At 34.5% G+C, this 25,526-nt stretch overlaps 1 protein-coding gene across 1 annotated transcript in view; it reads right to left on the bottom strand.

Moving 5' to 3' along the window:
- Ankrd31 (ankyrin repeat domain 31) overlaps window positions 1–25,526 on the bottom strand; it is a 176,679-nt gene that overhangs the window by 60,090 nt on the left and 91,063 nt on the right. The window contains exons 12-17 of the mRNA XM_048800131.1: window positions 22,511–22,655; window positions 12,177–12,229; window positions 9,688–11,206; window positions 8,378–8,548; window positions 7,133–7,270; window positions 5,442–5,584 (exon numbers count right to left, since the gene is read on the bottom strand). Coding sequence (XP_048656088.1) covers window positions 5,442–5,584; window positions 7,133–7,270; window positions 8,378–8,548; window positions 9,688–11,206; window positions 12,177–12,229; window positions 22,511–22,655 — 2,169 coding nt within the window. The remainder of the gene's footprint in view (window positions 1–5,441; window positions 5,585–7,132; window positions 7,271–8,377; window positions 8,549–9,687; window positions 11,207–12,176; window positions 12,230–22,510; window positions 22,656–25,526) is intronic.

Below are 25,526 nucleotides of genomic sequence, written 5' to 3'. Positions count from 1 at the left end.
TCTAGTATGTGTGAGGCCATGGGTTCAATCCCCAACATTACATATTAATGAATTAATTAATATAAATAAGATGCAGACACAGAAAGTTACTCCAAAAGCAAAGTTTGATTATATCATATTATATATATTGGCTTGCTTTGTTCTGACTTTCTCCCTCTTGTCCCTATGTCTTTATATTGAGGATAGCATAGTTGGAAACTTGTCAACCTAGAATTCTCCACACTACAAAAACAAAACAAAAAAAAAAAAAGAAAAAGAAAAACTCTTTAAAAAATAAAGGATATAGAGAAATTGGAATCCTTGCACATTTGTTGATAAAAGCATAAATTTAGGTGAAGAGAAATGAACCTCTAGATTAAGGATCAACAAAGTATAGTTTGGGAGCCAAATGCCTGATTTGGTAAAAAAAAGTTTTATTTTGGCAGAGCCACATTCATTTACATATTATCTATGGCTGCTTATGAACTACAACAGCCGTTGAATAGCTGCAACAGACTGTGTAATCCAGAAAATAAAAAATGTGTATATCTCATCTTTTACAGAATATATGCTAAACTCTGCTCCAGATCAGAACTGTCCTATAGAATCTTCTGTGACAATGAAAATATTCTATATTATCCAATATAGCCATCACTTACCACATGTAGGTGTTTTGCACTTGAAATGTGGCTATGCAGCTGAAGAACAGATTTTTAATTTTAATTAATTTTAAGCAATTTTTAATGTTTTCATTAGTACATCACAGTTATACATAATGTTGGGGTTCACTTTCTTTGACAGTTAAGAATATAATAAAGAAGTAAAAAAAAAAACCCTCCCAAATAATGTAATCAGTAAATGGGCAAAAAGAACTACACGGATACTTCTCAAAGAAGAAATACAAAGAGCCAACAAATATATGAAAAAAATGTTCAATATCATTAGAGATCAGAGAAATTAAAATCTAAACTACATTGAGAGTTCATCTCACTCCAATTAGAAAGATACCATCAAGAATACAAATTATAATAAATGCTGCCAAGAATGTGGGGAAAAAGGTACACTCATAGCTTGTTGATGGGACTGCAAATTAGTATAACCAGTTTGAAAAGCAATGTAGAATGGAACCATCATATGATCCAGTTGTCCCATTCCTTGGTATTTATCCAAAAGAAGTAAAATCAGTATACTGTAGTGATAAAAGTACATCAATGTTTGTACCAGTGCAATACATAATAGCCAAGTTATGGAATTGGCCCAGGTACCTGTCAACAGATGAATGGATAATATGGTATATACATACAATGAAGTTTTACTCAGCCATAAAAAAGAATGAAATTATGGCATTTGCTGGCAAATGGATGAAACTAGAGAACATCATGCTTTATTGAAGTAAGCCAAACTCAGAAAGTCAAAGGTTGAAAATGTTTTTTCATATGCAGAGACTAGAACAAAGTAAGGGGGAAAATGGGGAATCCAATGAAAATAGTAGATCAGTGAAGTTGTGGAAGGGGATAGAAGGTTAAGGGGGAGGAAGAAGAAAAAGGGAGGAATGTGGGTGAAAATTTAAGGAACTTAAATAACTACATGTGTATAGTGGCTATAGTACTTAATCAAATTCTTTGTTTCAGGGATAAAGAAAAAAAAATGTCTTTCTCAAGCAGTAGAATTAGGTTTAGAATATAAGTTTTCCAATATTATTTCAGTGTTTTATCCATTACACTAAGCTTCCCTTTTGATATCTCCTGTGGTTAATTTTCTGTTCCTAATGTTCATTTTTCACAGAAGACCCTCTATATCTGAGTAATCATTATTCAGTTCCCTGAAATCACCAAATTGCTATGAGGAAAGACAGAGTCTTTAAAAATAGGAAAATTCTCACTAATTAAGACCACCTATAAAACTGACCCAAATAGAACATCTCTTTTTGCTTATTATATGGTATCTATCCCATATACTATGTCAATATCTTTCTCCTAACTTGTTTACTACTGGTTACTGACTTTGTAAATAGTCAAAAATAAAATGAAAATATACTTCAAGTTGATTTCAAAGTAAAAAAGGAAAGATGTTGGATTTTTCTCCAGTCATACATTAAAATAATGTTGGATAAGTGTCTGAAGCACCGTAAAGACACTGATGAGTAAGAAACTGACAGCTTAACAAAAGCAAAATTACAAGGGTTTGAATATGAAAGAACTAATAGATGACCTAGAAAAAAACTTATGATTGTTCTTAAAATTTTGAAAAGAAATTTTTCTTGAGACCACAATGCAAAAATTAACTGTAAGGACTGGGTGCAGTGGCACATACCTGTAGTCTCAGTGGCTTGAGAGGCTGAGACAGAAGGATCATGAGTTCAAAGCCAGCCTCAGCAATTTATTGAGGCCTTAAACAACTCAGTAGTGAGACCCTGTCTCTAAATAAAATACAAAATCGGGCTGGGATGTGGCTAAGTGGTTGAATGCCCCTGAGTTCAATCCTTGGTACTCCCCCAAAAAAGAAAAAAAAAAAACTATAAGAATGTCGTAGGTGCTATCATACAATTTTGCCAAAAAAAAAAAAAAAAAAAAAAAAAATCAGGCCTGAAACATTTTATAACAGCAATTAAGCTGTTTAAGAAATTAGTATGTTTTAATTAGAACTAAATTGAATTATGATGGGTTATACATCCCAATATATAATTAAGTTGAAAATAGTATAATTAAAATGCCTTTAATACACTTAATCTACCAAACATCATAGCAACATAGTCCACTAAAAAGTATTATTGTTTACCTTTGTGATTATGTAAAGGGAAATGTGGCTACCCAGTATCAAGACAATATATCATAGCACATACTGCTACACCAAGAAAGGACCAAAATTCAAAATCTGAATATGGTTTTCTTTTGCTTTTTTACCATCATAAAGTCAAACTGTTAAGTCAGGAACTGTCAGTAAGTAATGTTCAGAAATGTGTTAACGCAGCAGGTCACTTTCAAGGTTGGTTGTTAGCTGCCATCAATGAACTTGACTGGTAAGCAGTACCATACCACTAATATAAAACTGCCTGATAGTAGCTCACTATGTTTAAGCTATTTACACAACAATGTGGTATATTCTTCTGGGAGTCTGGAATTTTGCTACCCGGTAAGCAAGCGCAGCTTGCCTACAAAAAAATTCTTGGACGTTGAGTCTCTCATGGGCTTTCATGGCCAGAAATATTGCATACATATTCCTAGATTTTCACTGCTGTGGGGAGTAAGCTCTGTGTGATCCCTTACAAAGAGGAGCGCATAAGAAAGCTTTCACATAGATACTCCATATTCCTTTCGTCATTTTCTCTTATGACCCAAATATGTATCCTTACTACATTGCTGTTACAAATCTTAGCCATAAGAACAACTATATACCAAGTTCTAAAAGTCCTTCTTATTAGATTTGGAAAATAACAAACCCCCAAAGTAGTGAGACCCGGGGAAATGGGAGTGAGAAGGAAAGTTATACATCGAGAGCATTGAACCTTTCCCAATATATTCTTTCCTGGTGATAAAACAAACCCTGCAGAAAAGGTGTCCATCAAACCTGGAAGGGCAGTCTCTGCAAAGAGGCCAAAGCATTAACCCTTCTGCAAACAAATCCTTTCCAGATACCAACCACTGACCCCAGCCCTTCCATCAAGTCCAGTGTAATAAATTCCAGAAACTGACCACTGACCCTAGACTCCCTCCCATTTTGCCCCATAAAACAAATCCTAAATTCCTAAGCACTAAAACTGACTCCTTCACTGATGATAGAACAAACTCCAAATTCCCAGGTGCCCAAAGAAAGTTGATATGCTCACTAGACCACCTCTCAGAATATCTATATAAGCCCAGGCCCTTTATTTGTTTGGGGGCTCATTTTCCACCAGGAAAGTGGGTCCCACCATGGCGTCATTTCGTCCCTGCATCTCCTGCTCCTGTGTGAACTTCATTCCTGAATAAAGTGCTGAACTGATTTGTGAAGTTTGCGTTCGTCCTGGTCTTTTTGTACTAATACTTCTAACATGCCTCTAAATGTAGGGATGATGTTGGTGACCCCCAACAAAAATATGAGAATTAACTTTTTTTTTAAGATGCCATTTTTCAGAATAATGTCCAAAACCCTGATTTTCCCACTAAGAAATTCTGATCTATATTTAAGTGGTTTCAAACTAAGTGGCCTTTTCCCTGTACTAAGTAGTAGGTTTGTCACTTCATTGAGTCTTTCTGTTTGCTTTCTTCCATTTCAGAACCACACAGCCTTGAGAATTTGTGTATTATTTTTTAACTTTAAATATCTTAAAGGCCAAAAAGTTTATTTTGGTCAAAAAAAGTCACAATGAACATAAACCTACTTACTATCATCTCATTCTTAATCATTAGCTCACATCTCTTATATCTGTAAATCATAAATTTGATGATACTATTCCTTCACATGACTACACTTTGGCTGAAAGCAGTAGGAACACTTTTACAAAATTAAAGTCACAAGGCTCTTAAAAATATCAAGAGACAGATAAACAGGTACTCAAGAGGGATCCAAGAAATTTTTTCTATAAATCCTGGTTTTACATTGCTATTGTTGGTTGTGGTACTGTCCTTAACTGTATTTTCAAAACCAATAATTATTCCTGAAGTCTATAGTGTCACTGATAACAACAAGTTTTCTAGGGAGAAAAATCTAGGAAGACTGCCAAACAAAAAGGTTAGTTTAAAAATCTAAAGAGTTTCAAAGTCTATATCAGAAATTCTGTGTTACCCAAATAATGATCCAAGTAATCTTCTCTTGTGTTATTTTTACTATGACTGCCTGAAGAGAAAAACAAGGAAGATATAACAAACCCTCAAGAAACAAGCAACTCATGTTTTACCCCAACATGAAACATGCTGGATTTATTTATTTATTTATTTATTTATTTATTTTTAAATTTTTTTTAATATTTATTTATTTTTTTAGTTTTCGGCGGACACATCTTTGTATGTATGTGGTGCTGAGAATCGAACCCGGGCCGCACGCATGCCAGGCGAGCACGCTACCGCTTGAGCCACATCCCCAGCCCCCAAAACATGCTGGATTTATACAGAATGTGTTTTCTTTTGACTTACATGCGCTGTGATAAATATAAAAAATAATTCATTAAGACATATATTTTCCAATCCATATACAGTATATCTTCATCTGTAACTTTAGCAAGTTTTATTTTTTTTAATATTTTTTAGTTGTAGATGAACACAATATCTTTATATACTTATCTTTATGTGGTGCTAAGGATCGAACTCAGAGTCTCGCACATGCTACGAGAGTGCTCTACCCCTGAGCCACAACCCCAGCCCTTTAGCAGGTTTTAAAATCATTTGTTAATTTAGGGAATCACTTTAATTCTCAATTTAAAATATCCTAATTTTATTCACTCATTATCCTAAGTAATAGGAACTTAAATATGACATCCACTGTACCTTTAAATGATTGCTTGCAACAGCATCATGTAAGGGCAGAATTCCATCTATATTCTCACAATTAACATTAGTACCAGCTTTTAATAACTCTACAATTACATCATTAAATCCTTCATTAGATGCCTCATGAAGTGGTGTCCAACCTAGAAAGAAAAAACAACCACAACAACAATCTGCTCCTTACAGACCAACATTCATGTAATATCTTTTTATTTATTTTAGTTATACATGGGCACAATATTTTTATTTTGTTTATTTATTTATTTTTATGTGGTGCTGAGGATCCAACCCAGGGTTTCACATGTGCGAGGCGAGCACTCTACCGCTGAGCCACAACCCACGCCCTCATGTAATATCTTTATTTCTTTTTTTTGCCTTAGTAGAAATAATATCTATTTTGAAGCATGTATATACTAAATATTGGACAATAAATAATGCTGAAAACTATGGCCTTAAAATGTGTTTCAGTTTTGAAAACAAATTGATCACACTTCATTAATATTGTTGATACAATATGTGCCAAAAAAGAAGACTCAACAGAATGTAAAATAGAATGGGACCAGATAAATGCTAATTATTTCAATTTGCTTCAACTCAGATATAAAAATATCTGACTTGCCTATTTTTATCTTTGCATTATCACAATTCTCTTTAAAATGACATCTGACTTGATCAACCTTTGTGCTTTCCCTCTGGAATCTTTTTTAATATTTATTTTTCAGTTGTGATTGTCAATACCTTTAATTTTTTATTTATTTTTTTTGTGGTGCTGAGGATTGAACCCAAGGTCTCTCACATGCTAGCCGAGCGCTCTACCGCTGAGCCATAACCCCAACCCCCTCTGGAATTCTTTACACAAGATTATTTTGTTTATAAGCAAAAATTTAAGAAGTTTCATTTTTTTTAAAAGATTTATTATGTGGCCTACTAGATGAAATTGTGTAGTCAAATAGGCTCTGGTTTTAATAGCTGATCCTGGTTTTTATTTTTGTTTTTGGTACCAGGTATTGAACGCAGGGGCACTTAACCACTGAGCCACATTCCCAGCCATTTTTTATATTTTACTTAGAGATGGGGTCTCATTGAGTTGCTCAGGGCCTCAGTAAGTTGCTGAGGCTGGTTTTGTACTTGTGATTCTCCCATCTCAACCTCCCAAACTGTTGGAATTGCAGACGTGTGCCACCATATCCCGCAGAAGTCTCATTTTTTAAATGAAGGTTTAGAATAAAAATGTGAAAGAGAAGCAAACAGTATAAATGGAGGAGGAAAGAGAAGAAGGGACAGAAAAATAGGACTATTTTGCCTTTGCTTACAAAGCTAGGGAACAGAATTAAGACTTCCAAATAAAAGGTCTCACTCCCTTTACTCCCCATTCTGTATACCTCTTTTTAATGCTCTCAAATGGATGCAAAAAAGGAGAAATGTTTTAGAAACAATTAATCTTACCATTCAACTAAATAAACACTATAATATAAAAATGTGTTCAAACACTCATCCAGGATCAAAATGGGTGGGGAATAAAATGAGTATTTCAGTGAGATCAAATTATAAAAGCAATTAAATTAAAAGGATCCAAGGACTGGGGATATAGCTCAGTTGGTAGAGTGCTTGCTGGCATGCACAAGGCCCTCGGTTCAATCCCCAACACCAAAAAAAAAGGTGGGGGGAGAAGAAAAAAATAAGATCCAAACCTGCATTATCTTTTAGATTCACATCAGCTCCTGATTCTATTAGAACTTTCACTAGGGACAGATTTCCTCTTCTGGCAGCCAAATGAAGGCGGCTTTCCCCTCTGACATTCCTCTTATTGATCCCAGCTGTCTTCATTTCTGTAAATTTGCCAAACAAAACTCAAAACTACCTTTTTGCCAAATGTTGATTATTAAGGATCTTGGAAAATACATAACAACTTCTTCAAACTATTCTAAGCAAGTATATTACACAAAAACATACATCAATTAATATTAGTGCTGCTGCTACTGCTTTAAAGCATAACTTGTGAAGAAATAACAGAGCACCTGAACATATTAATTTGCATTCATTCCAGCAGTTGGACAACACACACTTGATTAAAACAAATAAACTTCTTTCAGTTTTACATCATCTCACTCTTCAGTAGTTTTTTAGCAACAGATAGCATTTTTCTTAGAACAATAAGTTATATTATAAAAATTTGCTTTCTATAGCTATTCTATGTCTAAGTGGGTATGCTCTTATTACAGTAAGCTACCAAGTACCAAACTATGGCCTACTGGGTTCTTTATTTTTGTATCATAAAAAAATTCACTACAAAAAATTCAGTATAATATTATTGTCCAAAGATTTTTTTTTTAAAAAAAATCTTTCCTTTGCAGTGCAAGTTACACCTTTATACTGGAACGAAAATGAATGGACAGATCATATGTTTCTCTCCCATTTCTTCCCAATTCATGCTAAAATGATAATAAAATATATTTTAAAGTACTATATAAATAGAGGAGGAAGTAATAAAGCACAAACTGAGAGAGAGAGAGAGAGAGAGAGGGAGGGAGGGGGATTTTAAAACTATAAAACAGCTAAAATCGTGGGTCCATAATGTGCAAGTTTGAATTGAAAAATTTCTCCTATGATTCTCACTGTGAATGGTACAAATCCTATTACTTTGTTCTCAGTGGTTTTGTAGCAAAAAAGGTAGTTGTATAACTTTGGAGCAAAAACTACTGCTGCTTATTTTACCTACTCTAACAGAACTAGAAATCATAATCAGAAATATGACAAGAACATATCTGAAGACTAATAAATTCTCAAGTGGTGCCTTAACAACAAATATAAATGAAATAATCTTATAACTTAGTGAATAGCTAAAAAAAGTAAACGGTATAACTGATTGTTCAGAAATTCTTTGAAGTAAACCACTGGGCTTAATTATATAACTTTTAACAAAACAATTTGCAAACCTTGGTTGTAGGTAACTTTCAAGAAATTTTGTCTGTTTCTGAAATTCTGACCTTTTTTATGTTCTTGGATATTAGGAGACATGTAAGTTTCTGTATTCATTTTTTCTTTTTCATCCTCACAATTTCTTACAGCTCTTTCATCTACATTGATATCATTAGTTAATTCTTCATCTGAAACACAACATTTTACAGTATCAGTACTGTAGTTCTCCTTATAAATTACATGACAACAACAAAAAATTCGTACTTTAGTTTGTTTCAAGCTGAACTGTTTAAAAGAGAATAGAAGGCTTTAAAAATATTTTTATGTAACAAAGCATAGTTTGCTGGTTGCAATTACAATCAATGGCTGCAATCATCAGAGCTAATAATTTCCTGCTATGAAAATGTTGTTAGGGGGATGGGACTATAGATCAGTGGTAGAGCACTTGCCTAGCATGTGTGAAGCACTGGGTTCAATCCTTAGCACTGCATAAAAATAAATAAAAAAACAAATGCCAAATGTCTTCTTTGATATAAGGAGAGCAACTAAGAACAGAGTAGGGAGGAAGAGCATGAGAAGAAGATTAACATTAAACAGGGAGAAGAGGTGGGAGGGAAAGGGAGAGAGAAGGGAAATTGCATGGAAATGGAAGGAGACCCTCATCGTTATACAAAATTGCATATAAGAGGAAGCAAGGGGAAAGGGAAAAAAAAACAAGGGAGAGAAATGAATTACAGTAGATGGGGTAGAGAGAGAAGATGGGAGGGGAGGGGAGGGGAGGGGGGATAGTAGAGGATAGGAAGGGCAGCAGAATACAACAGATACTAGTATGGCAGTATGTATAACCGATGTGATTCTGCAATCTGTATACGGGGTAAAAAAGGGAGTTCATAACCCACTTGAATCAAATGTATGAAATATGATATGTCAAGAGCTATGTAATGTTGTGAACAACTAATAATAAAAAAAATTAATCAATCAATAAATAAATAAAGGCATTGCGTCCATACATAACTAAAAAAAATTTTTTTTAATGTTGCTAGGTTTCCTGATACTAAAAAAGTGCTATACTGTGGAGAAACACAAAAACTGACAGACAACTGCTTATTAGCTTCTTTCAACATCAGCTTAACAACCACCTTTGATAATAATGTTTGCTTTCAAAATAAACACTATTACTTAACTATCAGGCTTAGCAGCATTCCAAATCATGACCCATGTGGCCTCACTGCTGTTTGTTGGGCATAGATTAAGTGAAATTCATTTGGAAATTTCTATAAAGTAAATCTATAGAAAATGTGTACAAATTGAGCGATACTACTAATACCTGATTTGTGAGAATTTTTCTTCTCTTCTACTTGATTAATAGATTGTGAGATGATGTTCATTTCTTTATTCATATTGTCAGTAGAATGAAAATCTATATTATGCATGGGCTCACTCTCTGTAAGGTCTTGCCTCTTTTTTTCAACTTTAGTTATTTGTACTCCTTGAGAATGGTCAACTGTGGGGAAAGGCTTGTTTGAAGAACTTGTAATTTGGCATTTTTTAGTATCATTCCCTTTAGTGTCTTGTTTCTTTTCTATACACACCCTTTCCACAATATGTTTTTCTGTCTGATTCATTAAAGGAGTTGGTTCTCTGGGGCTATTATCCTGAGGCTTTTCTACTAGCTCCACATGACTAGTCACCTTTGAAACTTCATGTATTGAAAGTGTTCTTGTATAAGCCTTGGAAGTTTGCTCAGGATTGCCATGTGAGTGATCAAAAGATGCTCCATACATGCATTGTACATGATTTGCAATATGTTTATCAGAAATGACTGCACTATCTGAATCAGAAAAATGAATAACTTCCTCTTGTTGAAGTGTTGTTAGACTGTTTAATGCCTTCTCCTGTGAAAAATGGTCTTCAGATACTAAAAGCTGTTGAAAATCCATTTCTTTTCTATTCGTTAAGTTCTCCTCACAATTACAGTGGCTTTTACGTTCTTTAGAACATACCACCTTTTCAGATGTTACAGTCTTCTCGGAAGTGTAGCAATCATTATCATTATCAAAATTTTCCTTTATAAAGGTTAGGAAAGAATTTTCCCATTTATTAAAGCGCTCTTTTTTTTTATTTGAGTTAATATATTCATGAAATTTATAAGGGCTACAGTGTTGTTCTTGGTGAGCATGAAGCTGCTGATCTTCAGTAATAAGTGGTAACTTGATTTCTTTACATACTCTAAGTCCTGAGAAAGAAATAGTTTCAGGTTGGCCAGTGGATTGTAACTCCAAGAAATGCATTTCTGGACTATTTGACAAATCCAGACTGGGGGTATGTATTTCTTTGGACATGGAGTAAGTCTCGATATTATTATCTAATGCATTTTTCAGGCTTGACAGAGTAGGACTGGAAGGTTCACATGATTCTTCTGGAAGATCATTAGGGGTTTGGAGAATATGCTGCTGAGGAATAGCCACTCTGTTTATTCTCCTGGAAGAAGAGACAGCTATTGTCTGTCCTGAACAGCAGTCTCCATCATCCACATGAGTCCTTTTATGTATTGTGTTTCTTCTTCTTTCACCCTTGGACACATTTGTGCTGATTCCTTTGTCTTTATGGAGACTGACCTTACTGCGTCCTGTAGAGTGTATTTGGTCAACAGTTGATTTTTTACGCCTGGAATTACCAAATTTTGTGGGTTTGGTATCTTTTTGGTAATGTTCATATATATGTTCTTCATTTAAAAATAAATTCTCTTTGCTTCTTTTATTGACTTCTACATGTTCTGGTTTTTGTTTGTCAGAATTTTCATTACAAACAAACCCAATGTGATTTTCAGAACTGAATTTTGGTTTCTATAGAAACAAAATATACATAAGTGTTATTTTTTAATTGTACATCTATACTCAATTTAATCTCAATTTTTGATAAATGAAACTACTATTCCATTCAATTGTATCATTGAGTCTAACCACAGGGCCTGCTGGAATATAGCTAACCTGATATTTCAAAAGAGCTAGACTATAGAAGAAAGGCTTAGGCTCAGTATGTGTTCTAATCTTTATTTTCTATGTTCATTTTAATTCCTTTTTGCCAGTATTTAGCACTATTTATTTTACTAAATATAAACAACATTTTAATCTACTTAATTTTAATAGGCTTTTAAACTAATCAGAACAAAGTTTCCTTCACAAGGAAGTTTTACAAGAATGCTTTAGAAACATTCTCCTCTCCCAACTGTTATATAGCTAGAGCTAGAATTAGGAGAGTTTCTTCCTCTGCTATCTGGGAGAAATATAGGCAGGGAAGTAGAAAAGGGGCTTTAAAAACTAGAAGAGAGATATAATCTTAAACTGGTCTTTTATAGAAAGAGTTTATTGTGAGCTGCTTAGATTAAAATGGGAACACTGCTTCATTGCACTCGCCACAACTCAAGTACCAGATGAAGAGTAACCACCCACCATGTAAGTTTGAAGGGATGGGCTGACACCTTTGACTCTTGTACTGTGCTTAGACCAGAGGAAATTCGATGTGGTTGATAAACCTCAGCCTCCATGAAGAAAAACAAAACAAAACAAAACAAAACAAAGGAAATGGCTACCAATACATTAGTGTAACCAGATATGCTACATTTACTCAATTTCTTCTCAAACTAATAACCTAGAACTCTCTGATTCTCATGTAATTATCCAAAGTGTCATACAATAAAAACTGAAGTCACTATTGCTGACTAATGCTTCAGCACTTTCTTTTCCCTTTGATAATCTATAAAATAACTAGCAGTTGCATCCCTATAAAAATGTTTATTACTAAACTCAGATATACCTTGTGCTGTTGTACACTGTCCAAATCTGCTGGGTCAGTGCTATTCCTTCGTGCTATAAACAAAAAGAGAAAATAAAATAGCTTCCAATGGTCAGACTCTAGACGTTTAAAACCCATAAATTCTTTGCCATAATAAAACCGAGTTAAAAAAATGAAATTACATAATCATTTTGTATTAAAATTGGCAATACAGTTTATTATAATTTGTAATTTATTAAAAACCAAATACTATCTCAACAGATGATTTCTATAGGAAAAGCAAAATAGAAACACCCCCCCCCAAATAACTAATACTAAAGATAAGCACTGTACTCGGTATTTTTTATTTTCCCCACTGATACATTCAGATATGCCCTTCTCATTTAGTAGATTATGTGAGCTACTTTTAAAAGGCAAATATTATTTCATAATTAATTAACAATTTTCTAATATATTTGCATAATAAGGTCCTAGTTTGGATGTTGCATTCTCTTCAAAGCAAAACAATACACAGGAAAAATGGTTTTGAAAAAAAATTTTAGACTGGTAATAATGTACATTAAGGTATTTTTAATTGATGTCTTGAAACACTGAAAATGGAATTATAATCAACTATACATGCATTTAGTCACAAGAGATAAAAACCTAGAAATAATGTCAAGCACACAGAAAGCTCCTTTCAATGAATATTGGATAGAGGAATGATTAAATGAATAAATGTCTTAGACATGATACACAAATTATAAAAATTTCTTTGAGTATAAGTTAGAAATGTAAAATATTTAACAAGGATATAACTGGAAAAGAGAACAATTTCATTTATTTCTTGAGAATAACTGTAATGATAGCAATCAAAGGATGATTTGAATCATGAAGACTACATCATTTCAATTAGTGGGGAAAGGCACATAGAATGTCCTTCTATCAATTGACATAGATAGGAGCACATTCTCTGGAGCCTTATTACCGAGTTTCAATGCTGTCTCACCTGCTTACAAGCTGGGTGACCTTGACCAAGGTTTTCAAAGTCTCTGCCACCATATAATGTCTATACATGAAGGCTGGTAAGAGCCCCTACCTTACAGAACTGTGACGATTAAATGATAAAATTCATGTGCAGAGTTTAGAGGAGTTCCTGACACAGAGAAAATACTCAATTATTACTGTATTTCACCACATAATCATCACTACCTCATAATGGTCACACCTGTTTCTTCAGTCCAAAAATTGATTTATAAACTTTTATTGTAAAATTGTCCTATGGGTATAATTCTGTATCTTATGTGGATTAAAAGGCAAACACAGCAGTAATTCATTAACCAGTGGCATATAGATGTGAATTTGTCTTCTCACAGAATGAGGACCTGAAGCCTAGAATTCTCAGCCCATGGTGTATTGTCAATATTATTTCCAAAAGCTGCTGGTTTGCATGGTTTGTTTATAGCACTGCCATACTAAAGGTAAACACAACTTACTGAGTGGTGCTGAAGACAGCATGTCAGATAATAAAACCTAGATCACATAGTGGTGAACACAAGATTAACTCATTTTTTAGGGGAGCGGTTCCGGGGATTTAACTCAGGGGTACCTGACCACTGAGTCACATCCCCAGCCCTATTTTGTATTATTTATTTAAAGACAGGGTCTCACTGAGTGGCTTTGAACTCCCCATTCTCCTCCTCAGCCTCCCAAACCACTGGGATTACAGGCGTACCTGTCTCACTTGGCTGAGATTAAATTTAAGGCCATATTTAGCAACACTGTAATAAATGTTTTCAAGTGTAATATTTAGACTATCTAATGTAATATTTAGGCTATATAATGCACAAATCATTAACAACTGATGTGTTATTTAAAATTTTTTTTTTACAGGCCCAAAAATGTTTGCTAAACTGTTATGAAGAAATGATGTATATGAATTTAGACTATTCAATTTTAACATATATATTCATGATTATTCTGTGCTTCTAGTATTGCACTAAAGTCAGTTTAGGAATAAATGATTTTTAAGTAATACCAAGCACAATTTTTTAAAAAAATCTTCACATAATGATTGTACCCTACTATTTTGCCAAAAAAAAAAAAATGGCATAAAATCTGAAATGTTACATGTTGAAATATAGTAATGCTGTTGTTGTTAATACATTTTCTAAAAGCATTAATAGTGCTAAAATACTGCTAAGTTTTCTTCTCCAAACTTTGGTTCTGAAATAAAAGAGCAGAAAAATAATATTTTCTAGGAACCAACATACCAGGCATAGATCCTTAGAGAATTCGGAAGGAACAAAGGAGGTTTTATTTCTTCTCAGTTTTAAGACTCTACATTCTCTAATATAACTAATTGACTATACAGATAAAAGTTATGAGTTGGTGTTTTGGTGAGGGAGCTGTATTTTTCCCCTCTGTAACTCTGCACTAGTTATTGTTGTTGAGGTATTTTACATACATTAACTCAAATTCTCACATTAACAATCCCATAGATATGCAGGTAGATGAATAGATACTAAAAGCCCCAATCTGCAGATTAACATAAAAACTGGAGATGTTAATTTACCCAAATCTATGAAGTTGGTAAGAATGACATCCATATGTGATGCCAAAAAAGATATATTTATGATAGAAAAGCACCAAATATACTTTATTTGAAGAAAGTTCTTATATCATTACTCTTATAATTAAAAGCTCTTCAGGACTTGGATCTAGCTCAGTGGTAGAGTCATTTCTGGCATGTGCAAGGTTTGATCCCCAGCACCTCTCCCCACTCCCACCCCCCCCAAAAAGCTCTTTGACTAGAATTTAAAAATGAATATTCTATATGAATATACAGATATTCTTTACTTAAGTAAATGAATTTCACACTTACATTGAGAAGTAGGCTGATAGTAACAAAATTTGAACACTCAAACTTCAGAAATATTTTAAACCATTGGGTAAAACAAGATAGTGGGGGGGGGCAAAAGGACAATCAGTGTGGGTAATGAATGAATAGGTCAGGAAGATGGGGGCTGATTCAAAAGGAAATAAAATGCTAATACTCCCAGAGCACTTCCCCCTTCTCCAACCTATTGCCAAGGTTACTTGCCTCCATTTTCCTCCTTGGTCACTCCACCTTTCTGTCTCATAACAAGATAAGAGGAGGAGGAGGCATAAGAAGAAAGGAAATCTAAAATCTATAAAAGGGGAGGACACTTCCACTCCCTCAGGCACCAACTTGGACTCAGCCCCTGCTGCAGAGGATTCTCTCTCTGTTCTATCCTTTAAATAAAACCCTTTTGCCCTTGCATCAGTGTTTCTCAGGTGTTCAATCTTCAACACCAGGGAACAGGACTAGCGTTCAGTCTTCAACACAGGGTGAACAGGACTCAAACCCAATTCTCAACACCAGTATCAATTATACAATTCAGCTTAGTAAATTTTCTCCCAAAGGAAGTGTAGCAGCTAAGTCCAAAAGAGAAAGGTTTAGGATTTCTTTCCATGAAAGAAATCCCCTTGTGCTGGTATAGGTTAGAAGTGGACATTAGTGAACAGAAAATTCTGAATTGAAAGAAAGGGTTAGAACACTGAAAAAAGTATTTCCAGAAGAGCAAAAATAATGCATATCATCATATAATAGAGAATTCGAGCAATTAAGCAGATATCAAAGTAAAAAACTTAAATATATAAACTATTGTCTCCAATTAGATATTTTATTTGCAATTTTTCATATAGCTTAAAATGTAAATGTGATTTTAAAAATAATCTGTTTCAATGTACTTTTATAGATCTGGCCTCACCAAATTACTGTCAACTCCTGGTGCTGTTTGCCTTGTAGAGGACTCTTCTGCTGCTGAGCACTATAGTGTGCACCTGGAGTCACAGTTACTCAGAAAGCTAAGGTGGGAGGATGGAGCCCAGGAATTCAAGACTAGCCTGGACAGCATTGTAGGAAATCATCTCAAAAAAATAAATAAATAAAATAAACAAATACAGTGACGTTCTCTATTACAAAAGAAGAGTGTTTTGATATAGGTCTTAGTCTTTCATTAATAACATTTAAACAATTACATTTATTGAGCAAGTAAATAATTTATAAAAATAAAAGGCTACAAAATAATACAATGGATCCAAAGATTTTTGAAGGAAAACCAGTCTCAAGGCTGTATAGTCAGACTGCTATATATTACATCTAATTTTCAATTGCAGAAACATCCAACAATAATTATAAGATATGTCTCGTATTGAATAAAACTCAGCTGGGATGCATTTTAAAATGTATTTCTAAAGCCAGCAAAATATCTTTCCCAGTAGAGTTATCAAAGAGCTTGTGATGACAATCACTAACCATGATAGATATGTAATATCTATTAGTAATCTTCTTGGATATCCTTCTTGAAAAAGCCTGGGCTATATCTTTTTAATATACTCTCATAGGGGCTGGGGATGTGGCTCAAGCGGTAGCGCGCTCGCCTGGCATGCGTGCGGCCCGGGTTCGATCCTCAGCACCACATACCAACAAAGATGTTGTGTTCGCCGAGAACTAAAAAAAAATAAATAAATATTTAAAAAAAAAAAAAAAAAAAAATATACTCTCATAGTGCCTATGCATTTCTTTATCACACTGTTCATTGTAACTGTTTGCTATCCTTGTTTTTTATTCATTTTGCATTATTAGGCTCTTCCACTATAAACTGCTTGACACATAGTAATCCATAAATGAATGAATGAATGAATCTTCAGAGAAAACAGATTAATTCCTATGGAAGTAATTGAGAGGACACTGTTTTGTTTGCCCAGAACTTGTCCTGATAGGCAGTTCTCTGAAGAGGAAGTCTTTTGGTTCCTGCTGTCTAGACCCCTGAAAATGCTTTTACTCCTAACTTTTCTAAGGCCTGGATTTCAGTTTTTCCTCCAATTATTGAGATTTCCTGTAAAGAGACATACTTTTCTGCTTAAATTGATTGCTTGCCACCAAAGAATTCTTAAAACAGAACTCTTAAAATTGCAATCAAAGAACTAATATGATAGGCATAGCTGTATTACTGATTCCTAGGGTGACACAGAGTACTTTAGCAAAGGATGAATTTCTACTGCCACCCTAAATCAGGTTCTAAATGGAGGGAACTACTGGACTTGTAGGGAGGCCCACTCACCTTATATCTGGAAGGATTCTCAGTCCTAAACCCTCCTAGGCACAAAGGGGAAATTCCAAGAGTAGAAGATCGTTATTCAAGATAATAATACTCAAAGGTCTATGGGAGAAAAAAAAAACCTTGGGAAATTTTGTTAAAAATATAGTTTATTTGCTGACTTTTTATTCTTTTAATGAATGAGCTCAATGAATGAGCTCATAGAGGGACACTATGAAGGCAGTGCTAAGAGGAAAGTTCACTGCATTGAGCTCATTCATTAAAAGAAGAAAAAGTCAACAAATAAATGACCTAACATTATATGTTAAAGCCCTAGAAAAAGAAGAACAACCAACACCAAAACTACTAGAAGACATGAAATAATTAAAACCAGGGTGGAAATCAATGAAATTGAAACAAAAAAAATTCAAAAATTTGACAAAACAAAAAGCTGGTTTTATGAATAAATAAATAAAATTGACAAACCCTTAGCTACCCTAACAAAAAGAAGGCAACAGAAAATTCAAATTACTAAAATTCGTGATGAAAAAGGAAATATCACAACAGACACTACTGGAATACAGAAGACAATTAGAAGCTATTTTAAAAACTTATACTCTAGTAAAATAGAAAACCTCGAAGACACCGACAACTTTCTAGAGGCATATGATCAACCTGAACTGAGTCAAGAGGACATACACAATTTAAACAGGTAAATTTCAAGCAAGGAAATAGAAGATTACCAACCAAGAAAAGTCCTGGACAGAGGGATTCACAGCTGAGTTCTACAAGACCTATAAAGAAAAATTAATAACAATTCTCCTCAAATTATTCCATGAAATAGAAAAGGAGGGAATGCTTCCAAACTCATTCTATGAGGCTAGTAATCATCCTGATACCAAAACCAAGCAGAGACAATCAAAGAAAGAAAATTTCAGGCTAATATCCCTGATGAACATAGATGAAAAAATTCTCAATAAAATTCTGGAAAACTGCATGCAAAAATGTATTTAAAAATAGTGTACTATGATCAATTGGGGTTCTAGGTTGGTTCAACATATGGAAATCAATAAATGTACTTCATCACATCAATAGACTTAAAGTTAAGAATCATATGATTATATCAATTAATGCAGAGAAAGCATTTGACAAAATACAGCACCCTTTCATGTTCAAAACACTAAAAAACTAGGAATAGTAGAAATATACCTCAACATTGTAAAAACTATATATGCTAAACCCAAGGTCAATATCATTCTAAATGGAGAAAAATTGGAAATATCTCTCTAAAAATTGGAAACAAGACAGGGATGCCCTCTTTTACCACTTCTATTCAACACAGTACTTGAAATTCTAGCCAGAGCAATTAGACAGAAAAAAGATACAAAAGGAATACGAATAAGAAAAGAAGAACTCAAACTATCATTATTTGCTGGACATGATTGTATTCTTAGAGGATCCAAAAAACTCTACCAGAAAACTTTTAGAATTGATATAAAATCAATACACATAAACCAAAGGCATTTTTATACATCAGTGATGAATCCTCTGAAAGAGAAATTAGGAAAACTACCCTCCCCACCAAAAAAAAAAACTTGGGAATCAATTTAACAAAAGGGCTGAAAGATCTCTATAATGAAGAAGATCTTAGAAGATAGAAAGATTTCCCAAGCTCTTAGATAGGCAAAATTAATATTGTCAAAATGGCCATACTACCCAAAGCGCTATACAGATTCAATGTGATTCCAATTAAAATCCCAATGTCATTCCTTATAGAAATAAGAAAAGCAATCATGAAATTTATTTGGCAAAAAAAGAGACCTAGAATAGCTAAAGCAATCCTTAGCAAGAAGAGTGACGCAGGAAGCATCACAATACCAGACTTCAAACTATACTACAAAGCTATAGTAACAAAACCAGCATGGTATTGACACCAAACAAACAAAGACCAATGGTACAGAATAGAAGACACAGAGACAAACCCACACAAATACAGTTATCTCATACTAGACAAAGGTGCAAAAACCATTTATTGGAGAAAAGATAGCCTCTTCAACAAATGGTGCTGGGAAAACTGAAAATCCATATGCAACAAATGAAATTAAACCCCTATCTCTCACCATGTACAAAACTCAAATCAAAGTGGATCAAGGACATAGGAATTAGACCAGAGACCCTGTGTCTAGTAGAGGAAAAAGTAGGCCCAAATTTTCATCACGTTAGATTAGGCCCCAAATTCCTTAACAAGATTCTTAAAGCTCAAGAAATAAAATCAAGAATCAATAAATGGGATGGATTCAAACTAAAGAAAGGTTTTTCTCAGCAAAAGAAGCAATCAATGAGGTGAAGAAAGAGCCTACATTTTGGGAGCAACTTTTTGCCACACGCAAGTCAGATATAGCACTGATCTCCAAGATATATAAAGACCTCAAAAACTTAACACCAAAAAAAAAAAAAAAAAAAAAAAAAAACAAACAACCCAATCAATAAATGGGCTAAGGAGCTGAATAGACACTTTTCAGAAGAAGAAGTACAATCAATCAACAAATATGTGAAAAAATGTTCAACATCTCTAACAATTAAAGAAATGCAAATCAAAACTAAGATTTCATCTCACTCCAGTAAGAATGGCAGCTATTAAGAATACAAATGACAATAAGTGTTGACAAGGATGTGTGGGAAAAGGTATACTCATACATTGCTGGTGGGACTGCAAACTGGTGCAACCAACCTGGAAAGCAGTATGGAGATTCCTTGGAAAACTTGGAATGGAACCACCATTTGACCCAGCTATCCCACTCCTCAGTCTATATCCATAGGACTTAAAAATCAGCATACTACAGTAATGCAGCCACATCAATGTTTACAGCAGCATAATTCACAATAGCTAAACTGTGGAACCAACCTAGATGCCCTTCAGTAGATGAATGGATAAAAAAACTGCGTTGTGTGTGTGTGTGTGTATAGATATAGATATAATGGAATGTTACTCGGCATTAAAAGAGAATAAAATTATGGCATTTGCAGGTAAATGGATGGAGTTGGAGAATATCATGCAAAGCAAAGTAAGCCAATCCCCCAAAACTAAAGGCCAAATAGTCTCTCTGATAAGTAGATACTGGTCTATAATGGCGGGGGGTGGGGGCATGGGGAAAATGGAGGAACTGTGATTGGGCAAAGGACAGGAGGGAAAGAGAGGGAGCATGGGCACAGGAAAGATGGTGGAATGAGATGGAAATCATTACCCTAGGTACATATATGACTGCAATACAGTGCAACACTACATTGTGTACAACCACAGAAATGAAAAGTTGTATGGAAATTGTGTACAATTAAAATATGTGTGTGTGTGTATATGTGTGTGTGTATATATTATATATTATATACATATATATATATATATATATATATACATATATATACATATATATATATATATATATATATGCAGCTGAGCATGGTGGAACATGCCTGTAACCCCAGTGGCCCGGGAGGCTGAGGCAGGAGGATTGCATGTTCAAAGCCAGACTCAGCAAAAGCGAGGTGTTAAGCAACTCAGTGAGACCCTGTCTCTAAATAAAATACAAAATAGGTTGGAAATGTGGCTCAGTGGCCGAATGCCCCTGAGTTCAATACCTGGTACCTGCCCCTGCAAAAAAAAAGTGAATGAGCACAAACACCTCTCTTGAATGGAAAGAACTTTTCTTTTTGTTCCAGAGGACTGACACACCATTTATTTGCTGAATGCCTACTCGGTACAAGACACTTTAGTATTTATCAGGACACAAAACAAAATTCTTTCCTTCATGGAGCTTAATCTACAAGGGAAAAATAAAAATGAAAACATAAGTCAATTGGCTAATGTGTTTAAAAATTTTTTTAAAAAGCCAATTGCCTAATTTATCAATAGATTAAGTACTAAGAGAAAAGACTAAATAGAGCAGTATAAGAGGGACTGAAAGGAGTGTAGTGGTTCCAAAAATATGTCCATAATTTTTTGATATTCTCTTCAAGAGGAGGAGCTTAATTATTTCCTTGAGTGGAGGCCAAACTTAGTGACTCACTTCTAACAAACAGAATATGGCAAAAGCAATATTATATCACTTCCAAGATTAGGTTACAAAAAGACTGTTTTTCTTTTTTGGTACATTCTCTCTCCCTCTGGGATCACTTGCTCTGAACTAACTGGCAGGCTGTCAGCAGTCCTATGGAGAAGTTCCTGTGACAAGTAACTAAAGCCTCCAGATGATAATCAGCAAGGAATACAGGCCTTCCCACAACAATGTGAGTAAACCTGAAAGTAATTTTCCTGCTTTTAGTTCAGCCTTGAGATGGCTATAAACCTGTGAAAGATCCTAAACTAGAACTACTCAGCTAAACTGCTCCTAGATTCCTGATGCTCAGAAACTATGTGAGATAATATCTGCTTGTTGTTTTAAACTATTAAATATCAGGGTGACTGTTAACTAGCAATAGATAAGTAATATAGTAAGGGCATGAAGGGGTCAGTTTCAGTATTAAGTAGATGGCCCAGACCTCATTGAGAAGGTGACATGTGAACTAAGACCTAAGGAAGGTGAGGAAGGCATTTCTGAGAAACACCAAGGAGGCCAGTGTGACTGCAGTTGAGTACTTGGAAGTAGTGGTTGGAGAATGAGGTTGCGTAGTAGGATGGTCAGTGATATAGAAACTTAAAAGACACAGGCTTTTATTCCAGATTAAAGAGAATCTGCATGTTTTGAGCAGAAAAAATACTGTGATATTCCAAAAATATTTGCACTGGAGTATAAAGAATATGCTATATATTTAAATTATTTTTATATAATTTTTTTATCACACATCAAATTCTTTTATAGTTCAATTTAACAGTGTAATGGATAAGAGGGCAAAATATAGCTAGAAGAATGGATATAAATAATTCTGATCATATTTACTAAAATGGATACAACCAAATTTAATTTATATCACATCACATAACTCAGTCAAAGAATTGTGAAAGAAAAAAGCATAAGTTTATAAAAGGTTCCTTAATTGTTTACAATATATAACCTGGGGGAAAATATTATCTTTCTTTTTTCTTTTAGAGTCCTTTCTTTATGTGCACATGAAACAAGTCAGGGTGGTTTATTAAAATGGAGTCAAGGCATGACTGATAGATTTTCTCAATATTTATGAGGAAAATACATTTATTTAATTTTATAACTCTCTATCAACACAATAAACATCTATAACAGGGAAGCTTAATCTTACCTGATATAAGAAATCTTTGATGTTTAGGAACATGTCTTTCAAGGAGACGCTTCATACAAGAATCTTTGGCTTCTTCTAAAGCACACTTTCCATTGGTACTTCTAAATAATGGATCAGCTCCATTTAAAAGAAGTAACTCTGCCACCTAGAAGAAGATTGTTCATGTGAGAAAGCCCAGACAAAGGATATATTATTGTAAATGTGTGCTAGCATACAACCCTAAGCAACACCAAATGTTTCTCTCAACAGCAGAGTATGGGAGTATCTATCAGATCTTTGCCCAAGAAAAACAAAAAATATAATGCAGTTTCTACAGAATCATAATTTGCTGATATACAAATTCATTTTCTCACCAAAGAAGCCTGAAAGACAGAAAGAAAGGAGGGAGGCAAGAGTGAGGGAGGGGGAAAGAGGGAAATGAGAAAAGTAGGGAGGACTGAGAGTGAGGAAGGAAGGAAGTTGGGGCAGAAATATTGTGATTCAACTGCTGGTGAAATGAAGCTAGCAAATACACAAAGACTTAGAATTGGGTTCTACAGTGGCAATATAATTTTAAGAGGTTCCAAGAGACAGTCATGTCTTTCTTCTATACCTGTGTATACTTACAGATGGCACTGCCTGTGAGGTAGAAACAGGCCAATTCTTACTCTGTAACCAGTTTTGTAGTAACCTACTCAATGCACCTCTCCCTGTCTACCCCTACCCATTACTGCTCATGTACATATTTTATCACAGTGCCCAATATATTCTGTATTATACTTATTTCATATATGTGTATGTTTCCTATTGTACTCAAGTTTCTTGAGGGTGAGATTATGGTTTTTTTCTATTAAATTAATTACATATGAATAGGAAATTGATGAATACAGTTTTTTAAAAAAGAAAGTTCAGAAGAATATGGAATTAAAAGTTTCCTTCCTATACCCCTGTCTCCCAGTCATCTTATAATTTTTTTCCCCTGAGTCAGTCCTGGTTACAGTTTCCTCTGAATTTTTCCAGAATTAGTCTAGTCCAACAGGTATGAAAGTATGTATACATCATATGTATATATAGAGATTTTTCTTACACAAGGGGCAACTTGTTAAATACACTCTGTATCTTGCCTTCTTTTCCCCACCCTCCCAAAAGAGTCCTTGGAGATTGTTCCCTCTTGGTATAGACTGTACTTCCTCATTCTTTGTAGCAGCTGAGTAACATAGTCTATTATATGAATGTACTATAATTTATTTAACTAGTACCCAATTCATGAATGTTCAGTTGCTTCAAAGTTTTTGCTACAGATACAATATCTTAATTGTCTTTGTAAACCCAATGCCTTTCTTGGTATCTGGCATAGAGTAAGTGCTCAAAAGTGTTGTTTAACAAAAGAATAAGAGAGGACTGGGGGTGCTGGGGTTGTATCTCAGTGGTAGAGTGTTTACCTAGCATGTGTGAGACACTGGGTTCAATCCTCAGCACCACATAAAAATAAGTACATAAAATAAAGGTATTGTGTCCATCTACAACTAATTTATATATATACGTGTATATGTGTGTGTGTGTGTGTGTATATATATATATATATATATATATATATATATATATGTAATGGGAATGTGGCTCAGTGGCAGAACACTTGCCTAGCATGTATAAGGCCCTGGGTTTAATCCCCAGCAACACACACACACACACACGTGCGCGTGCCCGTGCACGAGAGAGAGAGAGAGAGAGAGAGAGAGAGACAGAGAGAGAGACAGAGACAGAGAGAGAGAGAGAGAAGCAGAGGGAGATTTTACATGCACACAGAAAGGAAAAGATCACGTGAAGATGCAGGAAGATATTATTGTGATGAAGTCTTAAAGTCAAGAAAAGAAGAACTCCCAGCTGCTACCAGAAGCTGAAAGAGGCAAGAATTAAGTTCTCCCCTATAGCCTCTGGAGGGAGTAAAGCCCAGTCAACATCTTGATTGTAGCCAAGTGATATTGATTTTGGACTTTTGGATTCCAGGACTATGAGAGAATACTTTTCTGTTATTTTAAGCCATGCAGATTGCGATAATCATTTATAGCAGTCATAGGAAACCAATGTAGACTTTGGTACCAGGAAGTGGGGTGCTGTTGTAACAGATACCAAAAATGTGCAAATAATTTTGGAATTGAACAATGAGAGACTAAAAGAATTTTGAGGAACACAGTAAGAAAAGCCTTGATTACCTTGAACAGGCATTTGGTAGAAATAAAAGTCTTCATTAAAGACTTGATCCAGGGAGGGTGGAAGAGGCCCTTTACAGAAAACCAGTATCAGCTCAGAAAATGCATATGTAGGTGCTGGGCTATATATAGTTCAGTGGTGGAGTGCTTGCCTAGCAAGTGTGAGGAACTGGGTTGAATCTTCAGTACCACATACAAAAAAACAAATTAAATAAAAGGTATTATGTCCATTTACAACTAAAAATACTTTAAAATTTCATAAGAAAAAGAAAATGCATATATAATCATAAGCAAAATACTGGTATAGGAAAATGAATATTAACAGTACTATTTTGGCATAAGCTCAGAAGGAAATGTAAAGCATGGTTTTAGAAACTGGAGGAAAACAGATCATAGATAGATAGATATACAGAGTAGCAGAGAATCGAGATGAACTGTCCAACAGTTATATGGAAAGCAGAACTTGTAAGTGGTAACTTGAACATTTAGCTGAGATTTCTAAGTAAAGCATTGAAGGTACAACCTGGTTTCTTCTTAAGGCTTATAGTAAAGTGTGAGAAAAAAAAAAGATAAATTGAGGAAAGAACTGTTAGGCAAAATGAAATAAGCACTTGGTGATTTGGGAAATTATGACTATCTAGATTGGAAAAAATGATAACATCTGGAGATTAACTGTAAGAAAGTATGCTCTAGAGAGGCCAACGGTATGACTGGAAAACTTTTTGCTAGTACTAAAGAGGCTAGGTATATGATCCACAGACCCATTCAACCATGTCAGCAGAAGCCAATACTATAGATGGGATTATGGAAAGATCTGCAGAGGATCC

Source organism: Marmota marmota, unplaced genomic scaffold (assembly GCF_001458135.2).
Source record: "Marmota marmota marmota unplaced genomic scaffold, marMar, whole genome shotgun sequence".
NCBI lineage: Eukaryota > Metazoa > Chordata > Mammalia > Rodentia > Sciuridae > Marmota > Marmota marmota.
Note: the sequence above shows the minus strand (reverse complement) of the source record. Positions and strands in the feature narration are given on the sequence as shown.